At 36.4% G+C, this 22,023-nt stretch overlaps 1 protein-coding gene, 1 long non-coding RNA gene and 1 other non-coding gene across 14 annotated transcripts in view; 2 read left to right on the top strand and 1 right to left on the bottom strand.

The window, feature by feature from the left end:
- LOC127155561 (uncharacterized) overlaps positions 1–6,553 on the bottom strand; it is a 32,076-nt gene extending 25,523 nt beyond the window's left edge. The window contains exons 1-2 of one of the 2 annotated variants that reach the window (XR_007825616.1): positions 6,436–6,553; positions 200–370 (exon numbers count right to left, since the gene is read on the bottom strand). This is a non-coding gene — a long non-coding RNA (uncharacterized LOC127155561). The other variant, XR_007825617.1, reaches the window with a different exon arrangement.
- phldb2b (pleckstrin homology-like domain, family B, member 2b) overlaps positions 1–22,023 on the top strand; it is a 60,155-nt gene that overhangs the window by 10,956 nt on the left and 27,176 nt on the right. For 10 of the 11 annotated variants that reach the window (XM_051097850.1, XM_051097855.1, XM_051097853.1 and 7 more), the window contains exons 4-7: positions 3,542–3,724; positions 9,344–9,463; positions 13,187–14,328; positions 18,874–19,215. In XM_051097850.1, the coding sequence (XP_050953807.1) occupies positions 3,542–3,724; positions 9,344–9,463; positions 13,187–14,328; positions 18,874–19,215 (1,787 nt within the window). Of the gene's footprint in view, positions 1–3,541; positions 3,725–6,435; positions 6,577–9,343; positions 9,464–13,186; positions 14,329–18,873; positions 19,216–22,023 lie in introns of those variants that run through there. The other variant, XM_051097859.1, reaches the window with a different exon arrangement.
- LOC127156164 (small nucleolar RNA SNORD19) lies at positions 16,523–16,589 on the top strand. Its single transcript, XR_007825684.1, has one exon. It is a non-coding gene; the product is annotated as a small nucleolar RNA SNORD19 (small nucleolar RNA).

The raw sequence follows: 22,023 nt of genomic DNA on the forward strand, positions 1-22,023 counted from the left end.
CACACACAAACCCAAATAACCATGAACAATAGCCTGGAAAGAATAGATCTATGAATAAGCCCCTTTATCTATGTGTGCCTTCATGAAACACATGCATGTGGCTTTTATTGTTAGTGCACATAGGTTATCATAGAGGAAGAGGGCGGAAGGATGGGGATTTTCGGATGTAAAGCCGGAATGCATCTTATTTAATCTTTACCTTAGAGAAACGGGTCCACCTGTCTCTGATTACACACAGGTGTCAGGCTTGTCCTAATCACACCTTGTCTGTGCGTATGGCCCCCGCTCATTCCTCGCTCCTCTTATCATGGTCACCATGGTAAACGCTGGAATGCAATCTGAGAATGGTGCAGGAAATGAAGTATGCAACCTATCAGAATAGAGACAGGACAAGGAGTCAAGCAAACTTCCTCCCAGAGGGACGGAGTAATAAAGTCACAAGTATTACAGTATCGCCATAGTGCTGGACACACACAAAGACTAATTTAAACTTGCTATTTCAAGGCAGTCTAATTATGTTTTGATATAAAAAGAGCAAATATTTGACCACATCCGTTAGTAATAGACTGTAAGGGTGTTGAAGTAAAGCTGTAAGGGGCTGATTTGCGTCACTGGTTGAGTGTGTGAGCCAGCAGAGGTCGGAGAAGAGTGGAAATGAAACGCAGAAACACACAAACACCGTTCTTTGGAACAGAACGTCTCCATGCCAGCACCAAGTCTTCAGACTGTGACTAATATTGTAACAAATGCACAAAAAAAGCAGCAATTTTAAAGGACAAGTCCATTTCCAAAACAAAGATTCACATATAATGTACTCACCCCCTTGTCATCCAAGATGTTCATGTCTTTCTCTCTTTAGTCGTAAAGAAATTATGGTTTTTGAGGAAAACATTTCTGCATTTTTCTCCAGATAATGGACTGGTATGGTGCCCCAATTTTAAACTTTCAAAATGCAGTTTAAACACGGCTTCAAATGTTCCCAAATGCGGTTGTAAACGATCCCAGCCGAGGAAGAACGATCGGTTGTTTTCATTTAAAAAATATAATTTAAATACTTTTTAATCTCAAACGCTCATCTCCCTGAACTTTGTGTATCCTGACTCAACAGTTAGGGTATGTCGAAAAACTCCAATCGTATTTTCTCAACTTCAAAAATCATTTCAAAGTCATCCTACGTCGCTGCAGAAGTACCGACCCAGTCTTTGCAAAGTGAACATGTGATATAGGATGATTTCGAAGTTGAGGGAGAACATGAGATGGGAGTTTTTTGAATTTATTCTAAGAAATTAAGCTTTTTAAGCAAAGAATTCCAAGATATTCCAAAGATTTTTCTCCATACAATGGACTTAAATGGGGTTTGAAGGTCCAAACTGCAGTTTCAATGCAGCTTCCCAGGTCTCTACTCGATCCCAGCTGAGGAATAAGGGTCTAGCAAAATGATTGGTCATTTTCTAAAAAACATTTAAAATTCTATACTTTTTTTTAACCACAAATGCTCATCTTGCACTATCTTGACCTCGCGCATAGTCACTTTGGAAAGGTCACACGTGACGTAGGCGGAAGTACCAACCCAGTGTTTACAAAGTGAACGTGCAAAGAAAGTCAAACACCCTGTACAAAAAAAAGTTAAAACAACAATGTTGGATGATTTTGAAGTTGGAGGAGAAAATGAGATTTTGAGTTTTTCAACCTACCCTACCTTTTTGAACTGAAGTACATAGACGAATAACATACCACATGTGACCTTTCCAACCTGATTACTTAATGCATGATCCTTATTCCTTGGCTATCTGGACCTTCAACCCACTAATCCCACGAAACAGACATTAACATCTTAGATGACATGGGGTGAGTAAATTATCAGGAAATTTTTATTTTGGTAGTAAACCAAGTCCAGTTGCCACTGGCGACAATGCAGATGACTTTGTAATTATTTTAGTCAAATATTAACTTGTGAGGTTTAGAGCGCAAACAATGGTTTTCATTTTTTTGCATTCAGCAAACACACAAGAACAAATGACTCTTATGAACTCTTTTTTTTTTTTTAAATCAATCATAAACATAATGATTAAAATCATTCAGAAGCCTTACTTCACAATTAACAAATGGTTCACAAATGGCTCTCTAACATTTTACAGTCATTTTACAGTTATGTCCAATTTGCACGACTAAAATAAAAAAAAAAATGCAGTGGGTAAATAAGTTCAACATAGTTGACAGTTGTTAATGCACAATCACTGTTTTAGATCGACAAACTGTAATACTGTGTAAGATTTCCATTCAACCTGAATGCATAAATCTAGAATAGGCGCTGCTGGTTTCAGAGCAAAATGCAAAACTGTGACATTTTATTCACTGATGTGCTTCACTCGGCAGCACTAAAACCGGCACTACATATAATTGCCGGCAACTCACAAAAATAAAAACTTCACAAATCTGCACGAGTGAGGTCATATAAATTGGTACGAATTAGCCACCTTGTCAAAAAGCGTAAGAACTTCCGTAAGATCGAGCTGTGATTTTAGGTTTGAAAATGTTGAAAATTCAAATTAAATAATCAATAAATAAGTATTTTTTAAGTACACTATAAAATAATTTTCTTTTTATTTAATACTCATTTCTTTTAAAATATAATAGTACTATCAAACTTTATTTTGTTTATTGTTTTATTTTAAAAAAACAAAGTGCAATAATACTATTATTACTGTTCTTATTTTTTTTTTTATAGTTTAATTTAATGGGTCACACTATGTACAGTGTGAGCACAAAACCAAATCTCCAGGTGTTCTCATGAAAACCAGACTGTTCAATGCATTAAAGGGTTACTCCACCTCAAAATGAAAATTTTGTCATTAATCACTTACCCCCATGTCGTTCCAAACCCTTGCTACATTTCTGGACGTTGATCGTGTTAATTGTCAGAATGCAGAATGCATCAAAAACATCTTTATTTGTGTTCCCGAAGATGAACTAAGCTTTTACAGGTTTGGAACGATATGGGGGTAAGTGATTAATGACAAAATATTCATTTTGGGGTGAAGTAACCCTTTAATAAAAAAAATTCAAATACTTAAAGATAGTATTGGTTATTGTTTAGTATAGTGATTTTTTTTTCCAAACAAAATTTTTACTGAATACAACTAAATATACCCCAAATAGGCTCCTAGAATATTCTTCACTAATAATGTTTAGTGTAGAGCAGTGGCTACGGTTTACCTTAACATTGCTTGTAAATCACTGACAACTCTAAAAGCCTATTTCAAGTGTACACTTTCATCAAAATTCAATTTAAAAAGCCCCCAGGAGGTAAAAATGTAAAGCCTCACAGTTGGTGAGAATTTTTTGGCACTGAATAACCTGTCAGCTGAACTAACAGCAGCACAAAATGCAGGATTTATAGATGCACCGATTGAATATAGATAACCACACTGCAGACATATGTATTTACAGTCTTACATTTCTTGCAGTCAACATTAATTTAAATCAAACTCACAGTTAACCTTGCACTTGCATTTGCAAATTAAATTGCTTTTTATTACAGGAGTGACTCGCATAGGCCGTGATGACGCCCCTGTACCTCAGGACATCACTATTGAGGGTCCCGGCATTGAAGCCGAACACTGCAGGATTGAAAACAGAGGAGGGGTCATCACTCTCGACCCATGCGGACACCTGTGCTCACTCGATGGAGTCCCTGTCACAAGACCCACACAACTAACACAAGGTAACCCTAATTTTCACAATCAGTGAAAATGCATTTACCACATGTATGTTTTTGTTTGTTTGCTTTGGAAAACGTAGCGTCTAAGTGAATGAAAAGAGGAAGAGGTTTATTACCCTGGGAATGTAGGGCGTTATGTATTGGAAATGCATAATGTGTCTTTCCAGCGAATCTCGGTTTTGGACGTCACACAGAGTTTAATTGCGGTTTTGGATCTTTTCTTAATGCGGCGCTGTGACTCAGAGCTTCCAGAAGTGTTAAAGTGAGCTACCAAGCTCAGCTTTTCTTCCCCAAGGTTTTTTCCCATAATTCCTGCATTCTTTAGCCTCACCGAGTTCCTTAACAAACGATCCATCATTCTCTATGCTTATTTTCTTTCATATCTCAATGAGAGCGAGTCAGATAAACATTTACCAGACTTATTCTGACACTTAAAGCGCAAATATTGACGGGACTGCGAAATGTGTCTGATTCTGTGGGAGGGACTGTCAATAGGCACGACTGTCATGCAAATTAAGACAAATTTCTTTTGGTTTTCGAATGGTTTTAGAAAGCTACAAACAGACTAGTTTTAAAGGAACTCATTTTATACATGTGTATTGCAAAAAGAAGCCACATGCTAGTTCTAAAAGGATGTTCTGTCAATGAGAAATAGAGGCATATTTGAGGCTAACCTCCGCTGACTCTAAACGCTTTGAGTCAATTAGATTAAAACTGAGAACACGCGAGTTACAGGGCTGGTAACAATCAGCAGAGCTCAGTTACAGGTCTGTTCCACCCCCTCCACTCATTGTGACGCAACAAGTGCCGTCACTTGACCCCAGGCAATTGCAAAAGTTCATTTGATTGGCAAATTCTCTGACTCGTGTCGGACTCAATCTATTATTAGTCTGTTCGAGACAGTGTGAGTCTGCCGGAGAGTTATCTAATCCTTACTAAGGTGTCTGGTATGTAAACAGCAGAAATGAAACTACCGAACAGACTCTGGCTCTGAAACAATATTGAAATAAATAAATAAATAATATATTCTCTTACGCTCATAAAGGCTGCATTTACATGATCAAATAAACAGAAAAAAACGTAATATTGTGAAATATTATTACGGCTTAAAATAATGGTTTTCTATTTTAATATATTTTAAAATATTATTTATTCCTCTGATGCAAAGCTGAATTTTCACCTCTTTTTGAATTTTACGTACTCCAGACTTTAGTGCCACATGATCCTTCAGAAATCATTCTAATATGCTGATTTATTACTTTTATTATTAATGTTGGAAACAATTGTGCTGCTTAATATTTTTTTTGGAACCTGTGATTCATTTTTCAGGATTCTTTGATAAATAAAAAGTTAAAAAGAACAGCATTATTTAACATAGGAATATTTATATAACAGTCTTTGCTATCACGTTTTATCAATTTAACACATCCAGTGAATAAATGTATTTATTTCTTTCCAAAAATTCTAATTTATATATATATATATATATATACACACACACACACTATTGTTACAAAAGATTTGTGTTTTCATTTTTTTTTTTTTTTTTTTTTTTATTCATTAAAAAGTTTGGAATATTTATTATTCCAACTAAATATTAAGCAGCAATACTGTTTTCAAAATTGATAATAAATCAGCATATTGGAATGATTTCTGAAGAATCATGCAACACTGAAGACGAGTAATGATGCTGAAAATTCAGCTTTGCATCACAGGAATAAAGTACATTTTAAAATTTATTCAAAATAGAAATTTTCACAATATTACTGTTTTTTCTGGATTTTTTATCAAATAAATGCAGCTTTGATAAGCATAAGAAACTTATTTAAAAAAAACATTAAAAATCTTAGTGATCCCAGTTTTTATATATTCCATTTTCTAGCCATATTTATTATGAAAAAGTGACATGCAAATTTAAATTTTTAAAATATTTCTCTTGTATTATTGTACAATTTTTGGGTTAAAATTCAAACAAAATAATACTGGAAGGAATATTTTATCTTGCACTTTTTTCAAAGTATTCCATATTCAGTACATTAAAATATATGCCTTAATATTTTAGAAAAGGGATTCATTTTATGATATTTTGGTGGTCTTTGGTGGTCATTTTTTATACTATTGACTTTTCAGTGAATCTAATTTCTCATGGTCTACAACATCATGATTGATGAGCGCTTGGGGTTTTGTGCTGACATCCACATGGTGATGTGGAGAGGTCAGAAAACTAAAGATTATGCTCAGTTTTGTGCAACAGGAACAACTGATTTAAATTGGTTTCAGTCAGAGTTGCACAAAATATTACTCAACAGGAAAATCCTGTGGATGGCTGTGCAAACATCTTGGAAAAACTGCTTATAAACTACTATAATCTACATTTTATAAGTTGTTTCTTCTCCTCAAGTTTTTCATTAGGGTTTCTCTCAGGTAACTTTATCTCTAAGTAGCTAGGTAGACAAAGAAAACGGAGGGGGTGGGGTTAAATCGCCCCTTTCACTTACTTTCAAGTGTTTGCTTTAACAAACAGGGTCATTTTCGAGTTTACCAGTGTTCATAGTAAAGCATCGTTTAAACTGTTCATTAAAAGCTTTGACTTACTTTCAAACGCGAGTTACAGCTTAAGTGAAACTGGACTTCCCTCTCGTGTTGTACTTGAGTATGTAAAGAGCACCACCCCTTTACGTTGGGTTTGGAGTGTGTGCTTTATTCTCACTGACCTGAGGAGAGGAGGAAAGTGAAGCGGTCGCGTTTATCATACAGTGAAAAGCACCGGGTCATGGCTTTCGGCGTCAAACACTAATTGACTGCAGAGCTCCGTTCACGCTTGGAGGTACTCGCTCAATGGGACTTCCTGAAAGGTTTGTTTCCCTTTCTTATTTATCGTTTTCTTCAGTAAATTGATTAGATATGCGGTTTAGACGTTTACACTGAATACACGCTGTAAGTCAAGGACGCGAACGTTTCTGTTACGATAACCGAAGCCGCCTACGTGCTCGCTCACAGCTTCGTTTATTTTAAACGGAAATGTTCTTATTTTGTTGTGTCACGTTAGGGTCACTTTTTTTTTTTTTAATTAGTACCCCTTTGTTTTTGATTCTGCTTGTTTGAGTAAGCCTACCAGTTTTGATATTTAATTTCGTAATTTTAAAAATGTAAATATTTAACCATATTTTATTGACGTGCGTGACGTCATAGACGTCTATTGAGGGAGACTTTTTTTGCACTGTCTAATTTTTATATAATATTCCCGCATTTGTCTGTTACAAATAACAAGTAGTTTAGAAATTCACAGCTTATCTCTATTTGTAAATGATTGTCAAGTACAAAGACTGCTGTTGCTGCAACTTACTACACTGTCAGTCAGGGTGGGTTGTGACAGTACTCGAAAATAATTTTGGATGATTTGGATTTATTGTGGTAATACACTACCACTCAAAATATTTTTCATGTTTTTTTTTTTAATTCTCTTCTGCTCACCAAGCCTGCATTTATTTGATCCAAAATACAGCAGTAATATTGTAAAATATTAATATTAAGAAATTATAGAAATTAATACTTCCATTTAGCAAGGATGCTTTAAATTAATCAGAAGTGATGATAAAACATTTATGATGTTACAAACGACTTCTACTTCAGATAAATGCTGTTCTCCTGAACTTTCTATTCATCAAGGAGACCTGTAAAAATGTACTCAGCTGTTTTCAACATATTAATAATAAATGCTTTTTTGAGCAGCAAATCAGAATATTAGAATGTTTTCTGAAGGATCATGTGACTGGAGTAATAATGCTTAAAATTCAGCTTTAAAATCACAGAAATAAATTACATTTTAAAATACTTTTTAATATAAAACGGTTATTTTAAATGGTAAAAATATTTCAAAATTTTACTGTTCTTCCTGTACTTTGGATGAAATAAATGCAGGCTTGGTGAGCAAAAGAGACTTCTTTAAAATACATTAAAACCTTACTGTTCAAAAAAGTTCGTCTGGTAGTGTATTTTTAAAATAATCCTTAGATAATCATGCCACCCCAGTTTAATTTTAATTAAAACTTATAAACATGTAGGAGGCATTATTTTACAGTAATGAAGTTTAGTTGTTTTGATGCATGCATATGGTTGTCTGTATGTCACATGTTAGCACATGAACTGTAACCATTAAGTTTCCTGAGCAAAAGGCCAGATGCACTTTTCTTCTTAATTATCAAATAACATTTACCTAATATCCGTGCTATGATATTAACTGTTTCTCCCCTCTAATTCATAGCGTTAAACAGATATATTAAAAGTTTTATTTGTACCAGAAGATTGTTTCCTTGTGGTGCTGGGCTAATCCAATACTTTGAGCAGGGAAGTGTTAATAAAATAACATGCCCGTTTGATTATGTGATCAAAGGAATCTTATTTTTAATCCAAGCCTGACTTTAGAAGAAAGAGAGAGTTTATAAGATGCAGCAGCTGTGTTTGTGGATTCATTTGTGGGGCAGAAGGGCAGGAAAAGACTTTTGCAGTAAACTACAAGTGTAAACTCTTTTATGTAAGTCTTGGAAACGTTTTTACAAACCTACACAAATGTATTCTGCATGGAAGTACATGAAAGAGAATTGCAATACTGTCACCTTAGGTGCCAAGCTTAGATGTGTACATTTTTGTTCCTTTGAAAGTGTATTTATTTAGCCTTAGGAGCACAGCTGTGTAGACTAAACACTTACAAGTGTGCACACGCACACGTGTGCCTGTTTATGTTTCACGAGTGTTTCTCTGGACGTGCAATGGCTATGGAAGTGTGCTGACTGACTCAGGGTTTTATTTTCCTGGACATTGTGTCCATCTGTTGTTATGAAATCGGCGCAACCCGCAGCTCCAGCTGTATTTGTGACACATTAAAGTCCAGACTGGAAGTCCAGAGAAAGCTTTGAAGAAATGTTCTGCCAATGTACCAAACTCTGGAATGTGTGAGACAGATTTAACAGACTGAATGTCAAAGGTTTGGCATGTTAATGACACAATCGACTGGACATTCAGAGAACTGGACAAACTTATCCACTGTGATGAAGTTGAAGATCAGGATGTTTTTTCATTAGGCTTCATGCATTGAAATCCAATGTTAATTTACAGACAGTTCCCATTCTTGTTTTGATGCAATTGTTTTCGCTCACACTAGCTCTTAAATCCTCACGTCTAGCGAAAAGACCACTGAGGCAAATATTTTGAGGGTTTCACTGAGGAGGAAAAAGAGGTCCTACATATTTTCCATGAGCTGTTATTCCGCTTTCTATGACTTTTTTTCCGGGCTTGCATCCATCTGCCGTTCTGTGGTCTCTGATTTCAGATTAGTGGAAAGAGCAGACCCAGACCCTCAGGATCTAGTACTCTACTAAGAGACAATAAGGAAAAACTAATGTATAAATCAGCTTTTATGGCAAAACAAGCTTTTCTTAATCAGAATTTGCAGCTATGCTGACTGGCAACCGGTGTAATTAAATTATGAGGTTGAAAGATTCATTTGAACTGGTGTATTTTAGTGCTCTGGGTTTCAGTGAACTATGGACTTGAGTGACGTGAATGCTAGTCTGGTCTTTCTCAAATTGATCCATGTGTGTGTTTATTATCCACTCTGCGCAGGTTACACACTCTGTCTGGGTAAATCCTATATCTTTCGCTTTAACCATCCCGAGGAGGCCAACCGTATGAAAAGCATGCTGCCTCAGAAGAGTCCCGTCTCTCCGCTGGTCTACAGCACAGGTAACATATCCTACTTCTAAGTCTTCCGACTTATCTTAACATCACTATCATATTACCTTAATGCTCTTCTTTTTTAACTATCCATTTTGTGCACCCAAACCCCCTCAGGAACTGAAACCGCTGATCTTTTGTACACACACATGGCCTGTATCCCATATCACAACATGCCAGCTCAACATCCATGGAGGATCTTCTCTGTCTATGTGTGTGTGTGTGTAATTCATGGTTTCAGTCATCTGCCACAGTTTTTTTGCAGTCTGAAATAGGATCCTGTAAATCTTTGATGTAGCAGAATTCTTTTAAGAGTGCTAAATGTCTACTTTACAGACAAGGCATCTTTACAGAACCAGTTAAGGCTATTACACTTCTGCTCCAGTTTCTGTATAAAATGCCCCTTAAAAGATGCTGGATGTAAGATATGGCTGTCCTGACCCACCTCAACCCCTGTTATATGATTTTATATATATATATATATATATATGCCTTTAGTCCATATAAAAACATATTTGACCTGTAATTTCATGTTTTTATTCATTTTCTTATTTCTGTATTCAAAACATTGTATTTAAAACAATTCTGCAACTGTATTTCTAAAATAATAATTGGTGTAAATGCATTTATACCTTGTGAGTGCATTTATAGTATCAGAATTTTAAGTTTGCTTTTTTTCATATTTATAAATTAAATATGGATTTATGCCTCCCCTGTGGAGCATTAAATAAATAAATAAATAAATACACTGCCAGTCAAAAGTTTTTGAACAGTAAGATTTTTAATGTTTTTTTTAAAGAAGTCTCTTCTGCTCATCAAGCCTGTATTTATTTGATGCAAAATACAGCAAAATCAGTAATACTGTAAGATATTTTTTTAACTTCTATTCGAATATATTTCAATATTATTTTCATCAATATTTAAAACAGTTGAGTACATTTTTTTAGGATTCTTTGATGAATAGAAAGATCTAAAGATCTGCATTTATCTGAAATAAACCATTATATACTATACCATTCAAAAGCATGGAGTGTGTATTTTTTTTTTTCTTTTTTGGGAAGAAAATTATAGAAATTAATACTTTTATTTAGCAATTTAATACTTTTATTTTTTTTTTTTTCTTTTATTTAAATTGATCAAAAGTGATGATAAAGACATTTATAATGTTACAGATAATGTTAAGATTTCTATTTCAGATAAATGCTGTTCTTCTGAACTTTCTATTCCTATTCTATTTAGCTGATTTCTGAAGGATCATGTGACTGGAGTAATGATGCTAAAAATTCAGCTCTGAAATCACAAGAATAAATTACATTTTAAAATATATTCAAATAGAAAACAGTTATTTTAAATAGTAAAAATATTTCAAAATTTTCTTGTTTTTGCTGTACTTTGTATCAAATAAAGGCTTGGTGAGCAGAAGAGACATCTTTAAAAAACATTAAAACTCTTACTGTTTAAAACGTTTTGACTGGTAGTGTAATTTTATTATTAACTAATTATTTTTTTATTTATAAATTAAATCTTTTTTTATTTATGTATTTTTTTTTAAATTAGGTTAATTGCAATTGCTAAACTAACTGTAATCCAAACCCTAAACATAATGTTATTTTTTTATATAAATGACTTTTATGAAGTATTTCTAACTCAAGTATAGCTAAGAAAACCCACATACGCTCAGGGAGCCAGTCTGTCTCGTGGAATGTGTGATCTGTACACAGATGTGGTTTGGATTCTCCCTGTTGATTGATTGAACATTTTGGTTGAGGTGTAGAGAGTGACATAAATCATTGCGACCTCTTCTCAGGTCTTTCTCTCACTCACACTGTGTTGCTAGACAGCAGGAATGAACCTTCACATAAACAAACGTGCACCCACTCACACAAAGTGGATCGTACATAGCAAACCTGGGAAAAACACACACACACACACACACACTCTCTAAGCCTCACTATGCTCAGTATACTGGTAGAAGTTAAACTTTAAACCTTATGTTGCTGTCTAGTTAGTTTATAGGGGTGATGGCCTTACCAGTGTGGTATATACACCAGCATGCACCAGTTTCCTTCAGTAGCCATATAAAGTGAAGCTTGTGGCTAAATGGTTAGCCAGAACCTCCCCATGTATGGTCAAAGTTTGTGTGATCTTGCATGCCTTTCGTTTAACTCTGTCATTTTCATGATATATCTGCTCTGTTTCCTTCACGTGAGAGATTCTTCCATGATTTAAGTTCCTGCAGACTAATGTACGCACACATGCACCTTAAAGAGATAAAGGGATTTTTCTTGGCTTATGCAGGTTTATGTGTTTTATGAGCATTCACGTCAGTCATCTGAAGTGGGATTGCTTTGATCTTTGCTGTCTTGGCACGTGGCGGAGTGAAGCTTACCTCTCGTCCAGAAAGCAGATGAGAAAAGTGTGTCTGTGAAGGAGGGAGATGAAATAGCAGATGTAGAGGCCAAATTAAACATGGACGTCTTTTGTCTGATGTCTTCCTAGCCTGTGCTGGATCATCTACGGTTATTTAAATTCAACAAGTTAATTAAGGAAGTTTTTGTACATTGTGCAATATTTTGTGTAGAGGAGACTTTCTGTTTGTGTTTCTAGAATGTTTTGAACTTTAGTCAGTTTAAAGGAGAAGTTCACTTCAAGAATGAAAATGTACTCGCCCCCAGGTCATCCAAGATGTTTAGTCGCAAAGAAATTGTTTTTTGAGGAAAATATTCCAGGAATTTTTTTCCACGTAGTGGACTTAAGTGGTGGCCAATGGGTTGAAGATCCAAATTGCAGTTTCAATACAGATTCAAAGGATTCTACACAATCCCAGCTGAGGAACATGGGTCTTATCTAGCGAAACAACTGGTCATTTTCTTAAAAAAATAAAAATGTATATACTTTTTAACCACAAATGCTCATCTTGCACTAGCTCTACAATGCACATGCGCGTCTTCACACATTGCATAATTTCATTGGAAAAGTCACGTGTGTTTAGTTCTTCATCTGTGTACTTTAATTAAAAAGGTGGGGTAAAGCGAAAAACTCCATATCATTTTCTCCTACAACTTCAAAATCGTCTGACGTTTTAACTTTTTTGTAAAGGGCATTTGACTTTCTTTGCTGGATTGGATTATGTAATACGTGAGGTCAAGTTGGTGCAAGACAAGCATTTGTGGTTAAAAAGCATGTAAATTTATATTTTCTTAGAAAATGACCAATCGTTTTGCTAGATAAGATCATCATGTAGAGCCCTTTGAAGCTGCATTGAAACTGCAATTTGGACCTTCAACCCATTGGCCATCATGGAAGTCTACTATAATCCTGGAATGTTTTCCTCAAAAACCTTACTTTCTTTCCACATGAAGACATGAACATCTTGGATGACATGGAGGTGAGTAAACGATCAGCTTTCATTCTGGAAGTGAACTTTACCTTTAAGCTGTAATGCCACATTGAATACTTGCTTAATTTATTTGTCCCTGAGGGAAAGCTGATGTTCTTTTGGTTCCAGGTCGTTGCAGGTCAAATACATCTCAGGTACAGCCGTCCAAGCTCTCCGTACTCCTGCAAACAATTAAAGCAATTCCAGGAGTTAACAAGGGCCAAGCAGACAGTTATATAACTCCTCGTAACCACTTTCTCATGCTTGTAATAGTCTGACCTTTTCAAAGACGAAGCTGCTAGTAATAAACTCTCTTTATTCTTCTGAAGAGCCATTCTTGTGTTTATTTTTAGATTATCTGAAGTTCAGCAGCGACTTCAGTCATTGTCTGGGTGGCTCTGGCTCGAGAGGGATGCGCTCCGTCTCCGAACTGCGGGATTTGATGGACACTTTACAAAAAAAGAAGCAGGCGTTGGAGAACAGCTTGCGAGCCAATGGGGACTCAAACCCCTCCTACTTCAGCATGACGCAGTCTCCTCCCACCACACCTAATCTGCTGACACCAATCACCACGTCCTCGCCAATATCCTATCAAGAACAAACCCGCCGATTGTACAGCTCCGAAAGGCCACCACTTGCTTCCAAAGTGCCAGCGCATCCGTCTAGCAGCATGCCTCCATCTCCTCGTCGTTCCGACCCTCGAGAGCGTGACGCATCGGTTCCTTATTCTCGACCGATGATGCGTAACCAATCTCAGGATAGCCTCCTCCTCAATACATCAGAAAGTCGCCGTGCTGGAACCTCAGTCTCAGCACTCTCCATGTGGAATGGCTCATCTACCGGTGCGACTGATTCCCTTCCTCCAACGCCAGTGGGTGGTAGTGGCGCAGCCAGCATGCCTTCTAGCCCTCGTCTGTCTCGTCGATTCAACACCCCAGATGCAGGCCGTAATGGAGGACTCGAACCCATCCCAAGGCAACGGAAGTACTCCGCTGGGTCGCTTACAGGCATGAGCTCACACAGTCGCTCACTACCACGCCTCTATCGACCTGCCGACGCTCAGCTCACGCTTCCGCCGAGCTATCGCTCTCCTGACGGACAGCTTTCTCGCCCAACTGGTGCCCAGAATGGTCATTCTGAAGTAGTTTCCATCTCGCTCTCCAACAGACCTGGTACCAAACACATCGTAGCCCCTCCAGATGTCACCATGACATCAGGAGAAGCCACAAGTCCACGCCAGGCCAAGAAGGTGAGTTTGACCTCCGCCAGCTGCTGCTCGGAAGTGGACAGGCAAGCAATGCGTGGTCCCTCGCCAGCTCTGGAGATTGGACTCGGGGAGAGGAGGCAGTCGTTCGGAAAGGCAGGCCTAGGTCCGCCGAGTGGTTTCAGGGAGAGAAAGGGCAGCATCAGCTCTCTAAGTGGAAAGGAAGAGCTTCAAGACTACCATCAGAGACAGAGGGACGAAAGACTGCGGGAACAGGAAGTGGAGAGACTGGTGAGAGACTTTTATCACTTTATGTTGTCAGTGTATTGCTGTAAAGCGGCAGTTCACCCCAAAATGAAAATTAGGTCATTGATTACTCACCCTCATGTCGTTCCAAACCCATAAGACTTTTGTTTATATTGGAAACACAAATTGAGATATTTTTGTTGAAATGCAAGAGCTTTTTGATCGTGCTTAAACACCAAGATGCAACGTATCTGGCTTTCTATGTGAGAACGTCAGCTCCTGCATCAGCAGCACCACTTGCTGGCATCATTGTACTTTTGTAAACGCTCATCAAAGACTGTTATTTTTGTTTTCTTTGCGCACAAAAAGTATTTCGTAGCTTCATAACATTACAGTTGAACCACTGATGTCACATGGATTATTTCAACAAGGTCCTTACTACCTTTCTGGGTATTGAATGTGGTAGTTGCATTGCCGTCTATGTAGCAAGCTCTTGGATTTCATCAAAAATAGCTTAATTTGTAAACATGATCAAAGGTCTTGCGGATTTGGAACAACATGAGGGCGAGTAATTAATGACAGAATTTTCATTATCCCTCCAGTCCAGTAATCTGTTTCATTGTTATTTTTTATTCTTTAGAAGCATATTCTTCTTAAGACTCACCCAGTATAAAGAACAAATGGCTTTGATGATTGATTTCATCTAGAATATTTAACATTCCTCCTCCATAACCCTGTTTTCTTTTCTCATTGTGAAGGGGGTATCACTTTTAAAAGCTGGTGATATTTCAACTTTTCTTGCAATATGGAGCTAAGATATGAGGGATCCCACCTGCAGGCTAATTTATCTTCCCGCCAAGCTTGCGCTCTGGCATTCCAGTCGGTTATAACAAACAGACTGTGTGCAGGAAGGCCCCTCTGGTTCTCTGTAGTGGATGCGGTGGAAGACCCAAAGCAGAGGTGTGGCTGCATAAACCTCCTATTAATAGACAGCTCGACAGCCCAGAACCACATCCACTTTCATTGAACCCGGCCTCTAGAAAACACTCTCTCTGGGAGGCCGCCCACAGCTGCAGATGATCCTGGCAAACTGCCCACGCTAACATGCACCATTCTTGCTTCTCAGCTGCTCTCAGTGGGGTTCAAATGAAAGGCAACAGAGTTTTTGTACGCTTTGGTTAAGGGAGGCCACCTGTGGCGCCGCCCTGCTGGGCAGAGGCCAAACCATCAGCGTAGGCCGCCCACTCATTAGTTAGCACCACAACTACAGGCTGGTGATCTTTACAAGGCCAGCACTGAGTGAAAACAAGGCCGCTACAGGTGGAGAAATACATCCACACATAGACTTTCAGTGGGTTTCTTTGAAAAACATACTCTCTTAGAGGAATGTAATATTACAGACTTCAGCCATGGTTGTACATGTCCAAAAAACACACATTTATTTCACGATGGCACAGTTGTGTAGCATGTGCTGTTTTGTTTTTTTTGTTTCAGAGCCCAATGAGCTCTAAAATGTTGGAGGAAAACTATCCAATAGCATTTCCAAATGGCAGCAGTATTGGAAAAATATATGTAAAAAAAGTTAATTTCATGCACTTGAGATCTGTTTATATATTTAATGGTACTTTATACGTCACTCGCAAAGATATGAATTGCTTTGCCAATGACTTTGAATGGCTTTAAGTGCACATGCTGTTTTACCCATTTTTTCCTATGCAAGGATCCTGTTCCAGTTCCTGAATACCTGATTGCAAACGTAGCACTATTAAATTTATATTTGCTTGTTCTAGCTAAAACTTTTCATTACCTGTTGCTATACTAAGCTAGTTGTCTAGTTGTTAGCTTGCTAGCCACCGTTAATTGAAATAAAATTAATCTTTTTTTTCTCTGATTGTGCCTTTATATCAATCAGAATACATGAAATGGTTGCAGAACCGCTGCATTTTACATCACAATCCAAACAAACATGATACATGTAGCACAAACAGTTTTTCAAGTAAATTAGATTGTATAATTTCAAAATTTAAAAGCAAAAACGGAATGTTCTGACCTTAGCTTTGTGAAGTTATGTTACATAAAACATATCTGCACTAAATAAAAACAGCATACAGGCTGCATGAGACGCAAATTCACTCTCTGACAGCAGGTGGCGCTTATGGAACAGCCGCAATACAGTGTTTGCTTGCTGTAAACAAAGCAGCGCTCCTCATTTAAATATTACATTATTATGCATTATATGGAGGTAAGATGAAAAGAAAATACAATCTAACTTTTTCTGAAGACAGTCAGTTCCCCTCAAAGATACATTCATAAACCGCAAATTCAATATTTAGGATTTTCCTTTAATATTTTGCGCATTGTGAATGGTGAGTTTACTCTGCATGCTACAGTATTTTCCCCTCTTCATCTTCAGCATCTCTGGCTTCTCTTCTCTTCTCTTAAATCAATGATTTAAAAAAAAGCATTTTTGGCAAATCCAGGTAATTTATTATAAAAATATATTGTTGTTTTTTAACCTTTATTCGTGAAGTTTTGAGTTTTCCTTTAGGCTTTGTAGGATTTTGGACAAATTTGGACAGGTCCCTTTTCTAAACGACCCAATTATAGCTTCGCAACGGGTAAATTAATTTTTTTTTTTTTTTTTTTTTTTTTTTGATAATTATTGACCTACAGAGTCTAGAGTCTAGTGCAGTTGTTTTTTTTCCAGATTGAGTGAAAAACCTAGGATTAGTTTGCAAAAGTAGGTTTTTTACATCATCTCAATCATTTAACAAATATCGCGTGCATGTACGAAAAACCACACAATGTACAATCGTTTACGCCATTGAAAAATGCGAAATGGCCCCTCCCCAGTGGCTGATTTCTTTCAACTTTCTCACAGACCTTTAGGGCCTTGAGTCAAACAAGCCCACCAAGTTTCATTCCAATCGGCCTCTGTTAACCTTTGTCTAATGGTGCTCAAACTTCATCGGCCAATAGACATGTTTTTTTGAGATACACAAATGTCCTAGTAGACACTTGTGTCACTTTTTAGACCAAAACCGTGCACAGCAATTTCCATCTTGATAGGAAAAATGGTTGTGTAGGCAAGTAGACAAGCTCTGTGATTTTTGTCCTGTGACCTCAAATTGAGCTCTTGCATAAGTGTTCTGAGTTTGAAGATATCTCATTCTGTTCAGGAGTTATAGGCCCACCCCCTTCAAATGTTTTGGCGTCGCTTTGCGACGGCAAAGTGGAAGGTTCAACTTTTTTTTGATAATTATTGATATTCACTCCTCATAGAATCTTTCTGCACTGGTTTGGTTCCAGTCAGGTGAAAAACCTAGGTCTAATTCACAAAAGTATGTTTTTCAAAAAAACCTGCGACTGATGGTTAAGGAGTCATGAGCGATTTCGTACGTTTAATTGCTGTAGTGTACCCGTCAGGCCGATTGGGGCAAACCTTGGTGAAGTTGTTGGCAGTGTGAATACTACCATCCCAACTTACAGTTTGGTCTCCATGATCAGTTTTACGTCAAGATTGCTGATCCTTGGCCATTCTTTCAATTACAATAGGATTTCAAGCTACGCTTTATGTAAATTGAGGGAATCCAGTGAAGTTTTGCCCTTTGCTCGTGCACTGGGACTGATAGCGTGCTGTGAATGAAAGCGGAAGGATTGAATCACGCTGCTCCTATTTGTATATCCTTTCCCGTCCAGTGCCAGCAGTGTTTTTATTGGGTCTAGTTTCACTCTCTGCCCAGTTTCTGAGAGCTCCCTCTCCGTCTCTCTCTCTCTCCCATTTGCAATCTCTCTTCCCACCGACTCATCAACCTCCCATCAGAGGGTTTGTGTTTCTGACACTGGCTGAAGTTGTTGAGTTCACGTCTCTGTAATTTGTACTTGATGTGTTAAGGAACATAACTAAACCTGACATCTTTTTGATGAGGGCATGATCTCCTCCTCTGAGGTGGAGGTCACCATGTGTCCTCTGACCTCTGGATCTGCTGATATGGTGAGTAGACCTTTCTGAAGAATAGGGCTGTGCGAATGCATAAAAATGCTGGGCTTGGTTTTGATTTACAAGGAAATGTCTTCTTTATGGATTTAATAACTGCTAATATGCCTGTGATGCAGGTTGGGTTGTCCATTCGCAGCTACATGAACCTGTGAGATCATTTTTCTTGGCTCTGGAAATGCTCGCCTAAACTTGCTGTTTGCATTTCCATATCAGTCGATAAATACAGGGTTTTTTTTCAAGCCAAGTGCACTCCTTCATGAGCCAGGGTTGTTTTTAGATGTATATGCCTGGTTGTCTTCATCTGGTCTTTCTCTTATCGCAGATTGGTGCTGTTTTGCACCTTATTTCATGATTGAATCAAAGATGTTTGTATATTGGACCTTCTTGAGCAGTAATGTTCGTCTGTAAGCTATCCATGGGCTGTTAGTGTTTGAGTTTTCTCCAAATAACAAACATGTTCAGAACTGCTGCAGGTAAATCTGTTTGCATTTCAAAGGTGAGAAAGGTTTCCAAATTTGTCATTCCCTCCAGCTGATGCTGCATGTGTCTGAATATGCATTTTTGTCATTCTGTCTCTGTCTGATCCATAGGAACGTCAGCGTCTGGAGACTATCCTTAATCTGTGTTCTGGGCTGGGCCGTGCAGAGCAGGACAAAACTGGCTTGGCTGTTGCCGACTTGCAGAAGATCAACAAGGAGCTGGAGAAATTACAGGTGTCAGATGATGAGTCTACGTTCTCAGACTCTGCAAGTCTGTCAGCCAGCATTTCTGCTGACAACGACTATGGGCTTAAAGCCCGGGAGACCCAGGTCGGCGAGGAGAGACAGGTACGCCAGCGCAAGAATAGTGGACACAGAGAAGTCAGGGCGGAGACAACAGCTGTCCTTGGCTCCGCTCCCACCCCTTCTCCTCGACTGACACGGATAAACAAGGTAATTAGTAAAGATTCACTTAAGCCATTTAAGTTACTCTTAGAAGTGCATGAGAGGAACTGAATTCATGCATCTACTGAAAATCACCTTGGAACCATTTTATTTACAATCATTGCATTGCATCAAAACATTTTAAATGTCCAATTACTTTTTTTTAGTTTAATATAATATAATATAATATAATATAATATAATATAATATAATATATAAAAATTGCTTACAGAAGTATACTCTTTTAAAATTATTATATTTAAAAAATTAAAATTATACTATATAATTAACTTATTTTTAAATTAAATTAAATTAAATAGATAATGGTATGTTACCATTTCAACTATATTATATTATATATAATTTAAAAAAAAATTACCTTTTTTTTAAATTATTTTGTAAATTTAAAAAAATGAAAATTATAATTCAATTATAATTCAAATTATAATATATTAGAATTTAATTTATTTTTAAATTAAATAAATAGTTTAAAAATTGTATTTTTACCATTTCAACTATTATATGATGTTAAATTATATTATAAAAAATAGAAATATACTATTTTTAAATTATTACATTAAAAATTTTTTTTTTTTTTCATTAAATAAATAGATAATAGTATGTTACCATTTCAACAATATTATTATATTATATTATATTATATTATAAAAATGGATGGCATAGAAGTTACCTCTTTTTAATTTTTTTTATGAATAAAAAAATATATAATATTTTATTTTTTTATTAAATAAATAGTTTAAAAATTGTTACTATTTCAACAATATTAAATTATATTCTAAAAAATTGCTGACAGAAATATAGTCTTTAAATTATTCATTCATTCATTCATTCATTCAATTATCAAGTATAAATAAAAAAATGAAAATTATAATATATAATAATTAAATCATTATATAATTTTCACTTATTTTAAAAATAAATTACCTTTATTTTTTTATTAAATAGCCTATTAGCGCCAAGAAACCTATTTGAAATGACCGTTTCAACAATTATATTACATTATATTATATATTATATTATATTAGTCATCTTTACTCTGACCGATTGTATTCCATTATGGCTTCATGCATGAGGTCTTTTCTGCATGCATGCTGTGTGTTTTAATCTTGTTAGGTAATTGAATCATTTGTAAAGCTAGTCCTTTTCCATACTGCTAATTCCTGTGACCTTCTGGATAGGTTATAAGAGTTTCCCACCCTTCCCTGGCATGCACACAACCTCACGCACACTTTAATCCATGAAGGAATGTGCGGGTGTCTTCCCTCCAACTCCTGTATAATCTAATCTAATTAGTCTTCTGCGCAGGAGTAGCAGTCATGCATTGGTTCTGTTATTTATCCATCTACAGATAAACATTATACAACACAAAATGACCTTGGAAACTAGTTTATAGAAACTATAAATCTGTATTAGCCCCGTTTCTCCCTTCTAGCCCACACAGAAACAGCTGAAGCAGCTCAGAGACATGCCCTCCATAGTATAAACTGTGATGAGCAGATATAAACATCACAGTCCAAATATAGCAGGGTCATGTGCATTGTGTTTGGTCGATCTGTGCCTCACAACGGAAGAATGGCAGTCTTCTCACCTATATGTGCTGTCCTATGCATACGTGCACGTATATTACATGTGAAGCCTTCCAGGTCAAAGGTCAACGTTTTGCTTATAAAACTCAAAACAAGCAGATTACCTTTCACGGATATTGAAAACCTAGATAAATAATTAGTTTAGGAAATGGAGTGTGTAACTCCGCCCCTCTGTTCCTTGAAGTTTCCGTTGGGCCATTCATCATTGTTAGTGTTCATTCAGTGAATCCTGTTTCTTGGAGCTAAAGATCAGCGCAGCTGCCAGAAGGGGGCATGGCCATGCTATAGATGGCTTGCATTAAAGGGCTTTACACAACCTGCATTGACATCTAACCTAGTTCTACATGTAGCATTAGGGATCAATACAAAACCCAGCATTACTAATAAGTTAAGCTTGGAAGGTTAAATATTCACTAATAGCAGCTGAAAAAAAAAAAAAAAAAATATATATATATATATATATATATATATATATATATATATATATATATATATATTAGTTTCATTTTAAATTAATTTTAATATTTCTATTTAGCTTTAATTAATTTTTATTTTAGATTTTAGTGGGTATTTTTTTATGGAAGCTGTTTCCGCCACTGAATAAAGAATAAAAAAGGTAATTGTCACTTTTTATCTTACAATTCTGACTTTTTTTCTGACGAGTTTATTTCCTATCAACTTTGACTTTTTTTTCTCTTTCTTGCAATTTATATTTAGAATTTTAGGATATAACCTTGAAATTGCAATTTAGATTCAAAATTGTGGGATATAAACTCACAATTGTGAAAACAACCCAGAATTGTGAGAATAAACTCGCAAGTTTGTATCTCACAATTCTGACTTTTTTTCTCAGAATAGCGAATTAATATGCTGCCATTCTGAATTTTTTTTCTCAGAATTGTGAGATTTAAACTTACAATTACGGTTTATATTCAGAATTGCAGGATATAAATGCATTTTTGATTTATGTTCAGAATTGTGGGATGTAAACTCGAAATTGCGAGAAAACAACTTGCAAGTATCTCTCAATTGACTGACTTTTTTCTTAGAATTGTGAGATATAAACTCACATCTGCGAGTTACAAAGTCAGAATTGCGGGATTTAGCTTGCAATTTCGAGAAAACAACTCAGAATTGCGAGATGTAAACTCACAAGTATCTCGCAGTTCCAACTTTTTTCTCACAAAAGTTTATATCCTGGCAATTCTGA

Source organism: Labeo rohita, chromosome 24, assembly GCF_022985175.1.
Source record: "Labeo rohita strain BAU-BD-2019 chromosome 24, IGBB_LRoh.1.0, whole genome shotgun sequence".
NCBI lineage: Eukaryota > Metazoa > Chordata > Actinopteri > Cypriniformes > Cyprinidae > Labeo > Labeo rohita.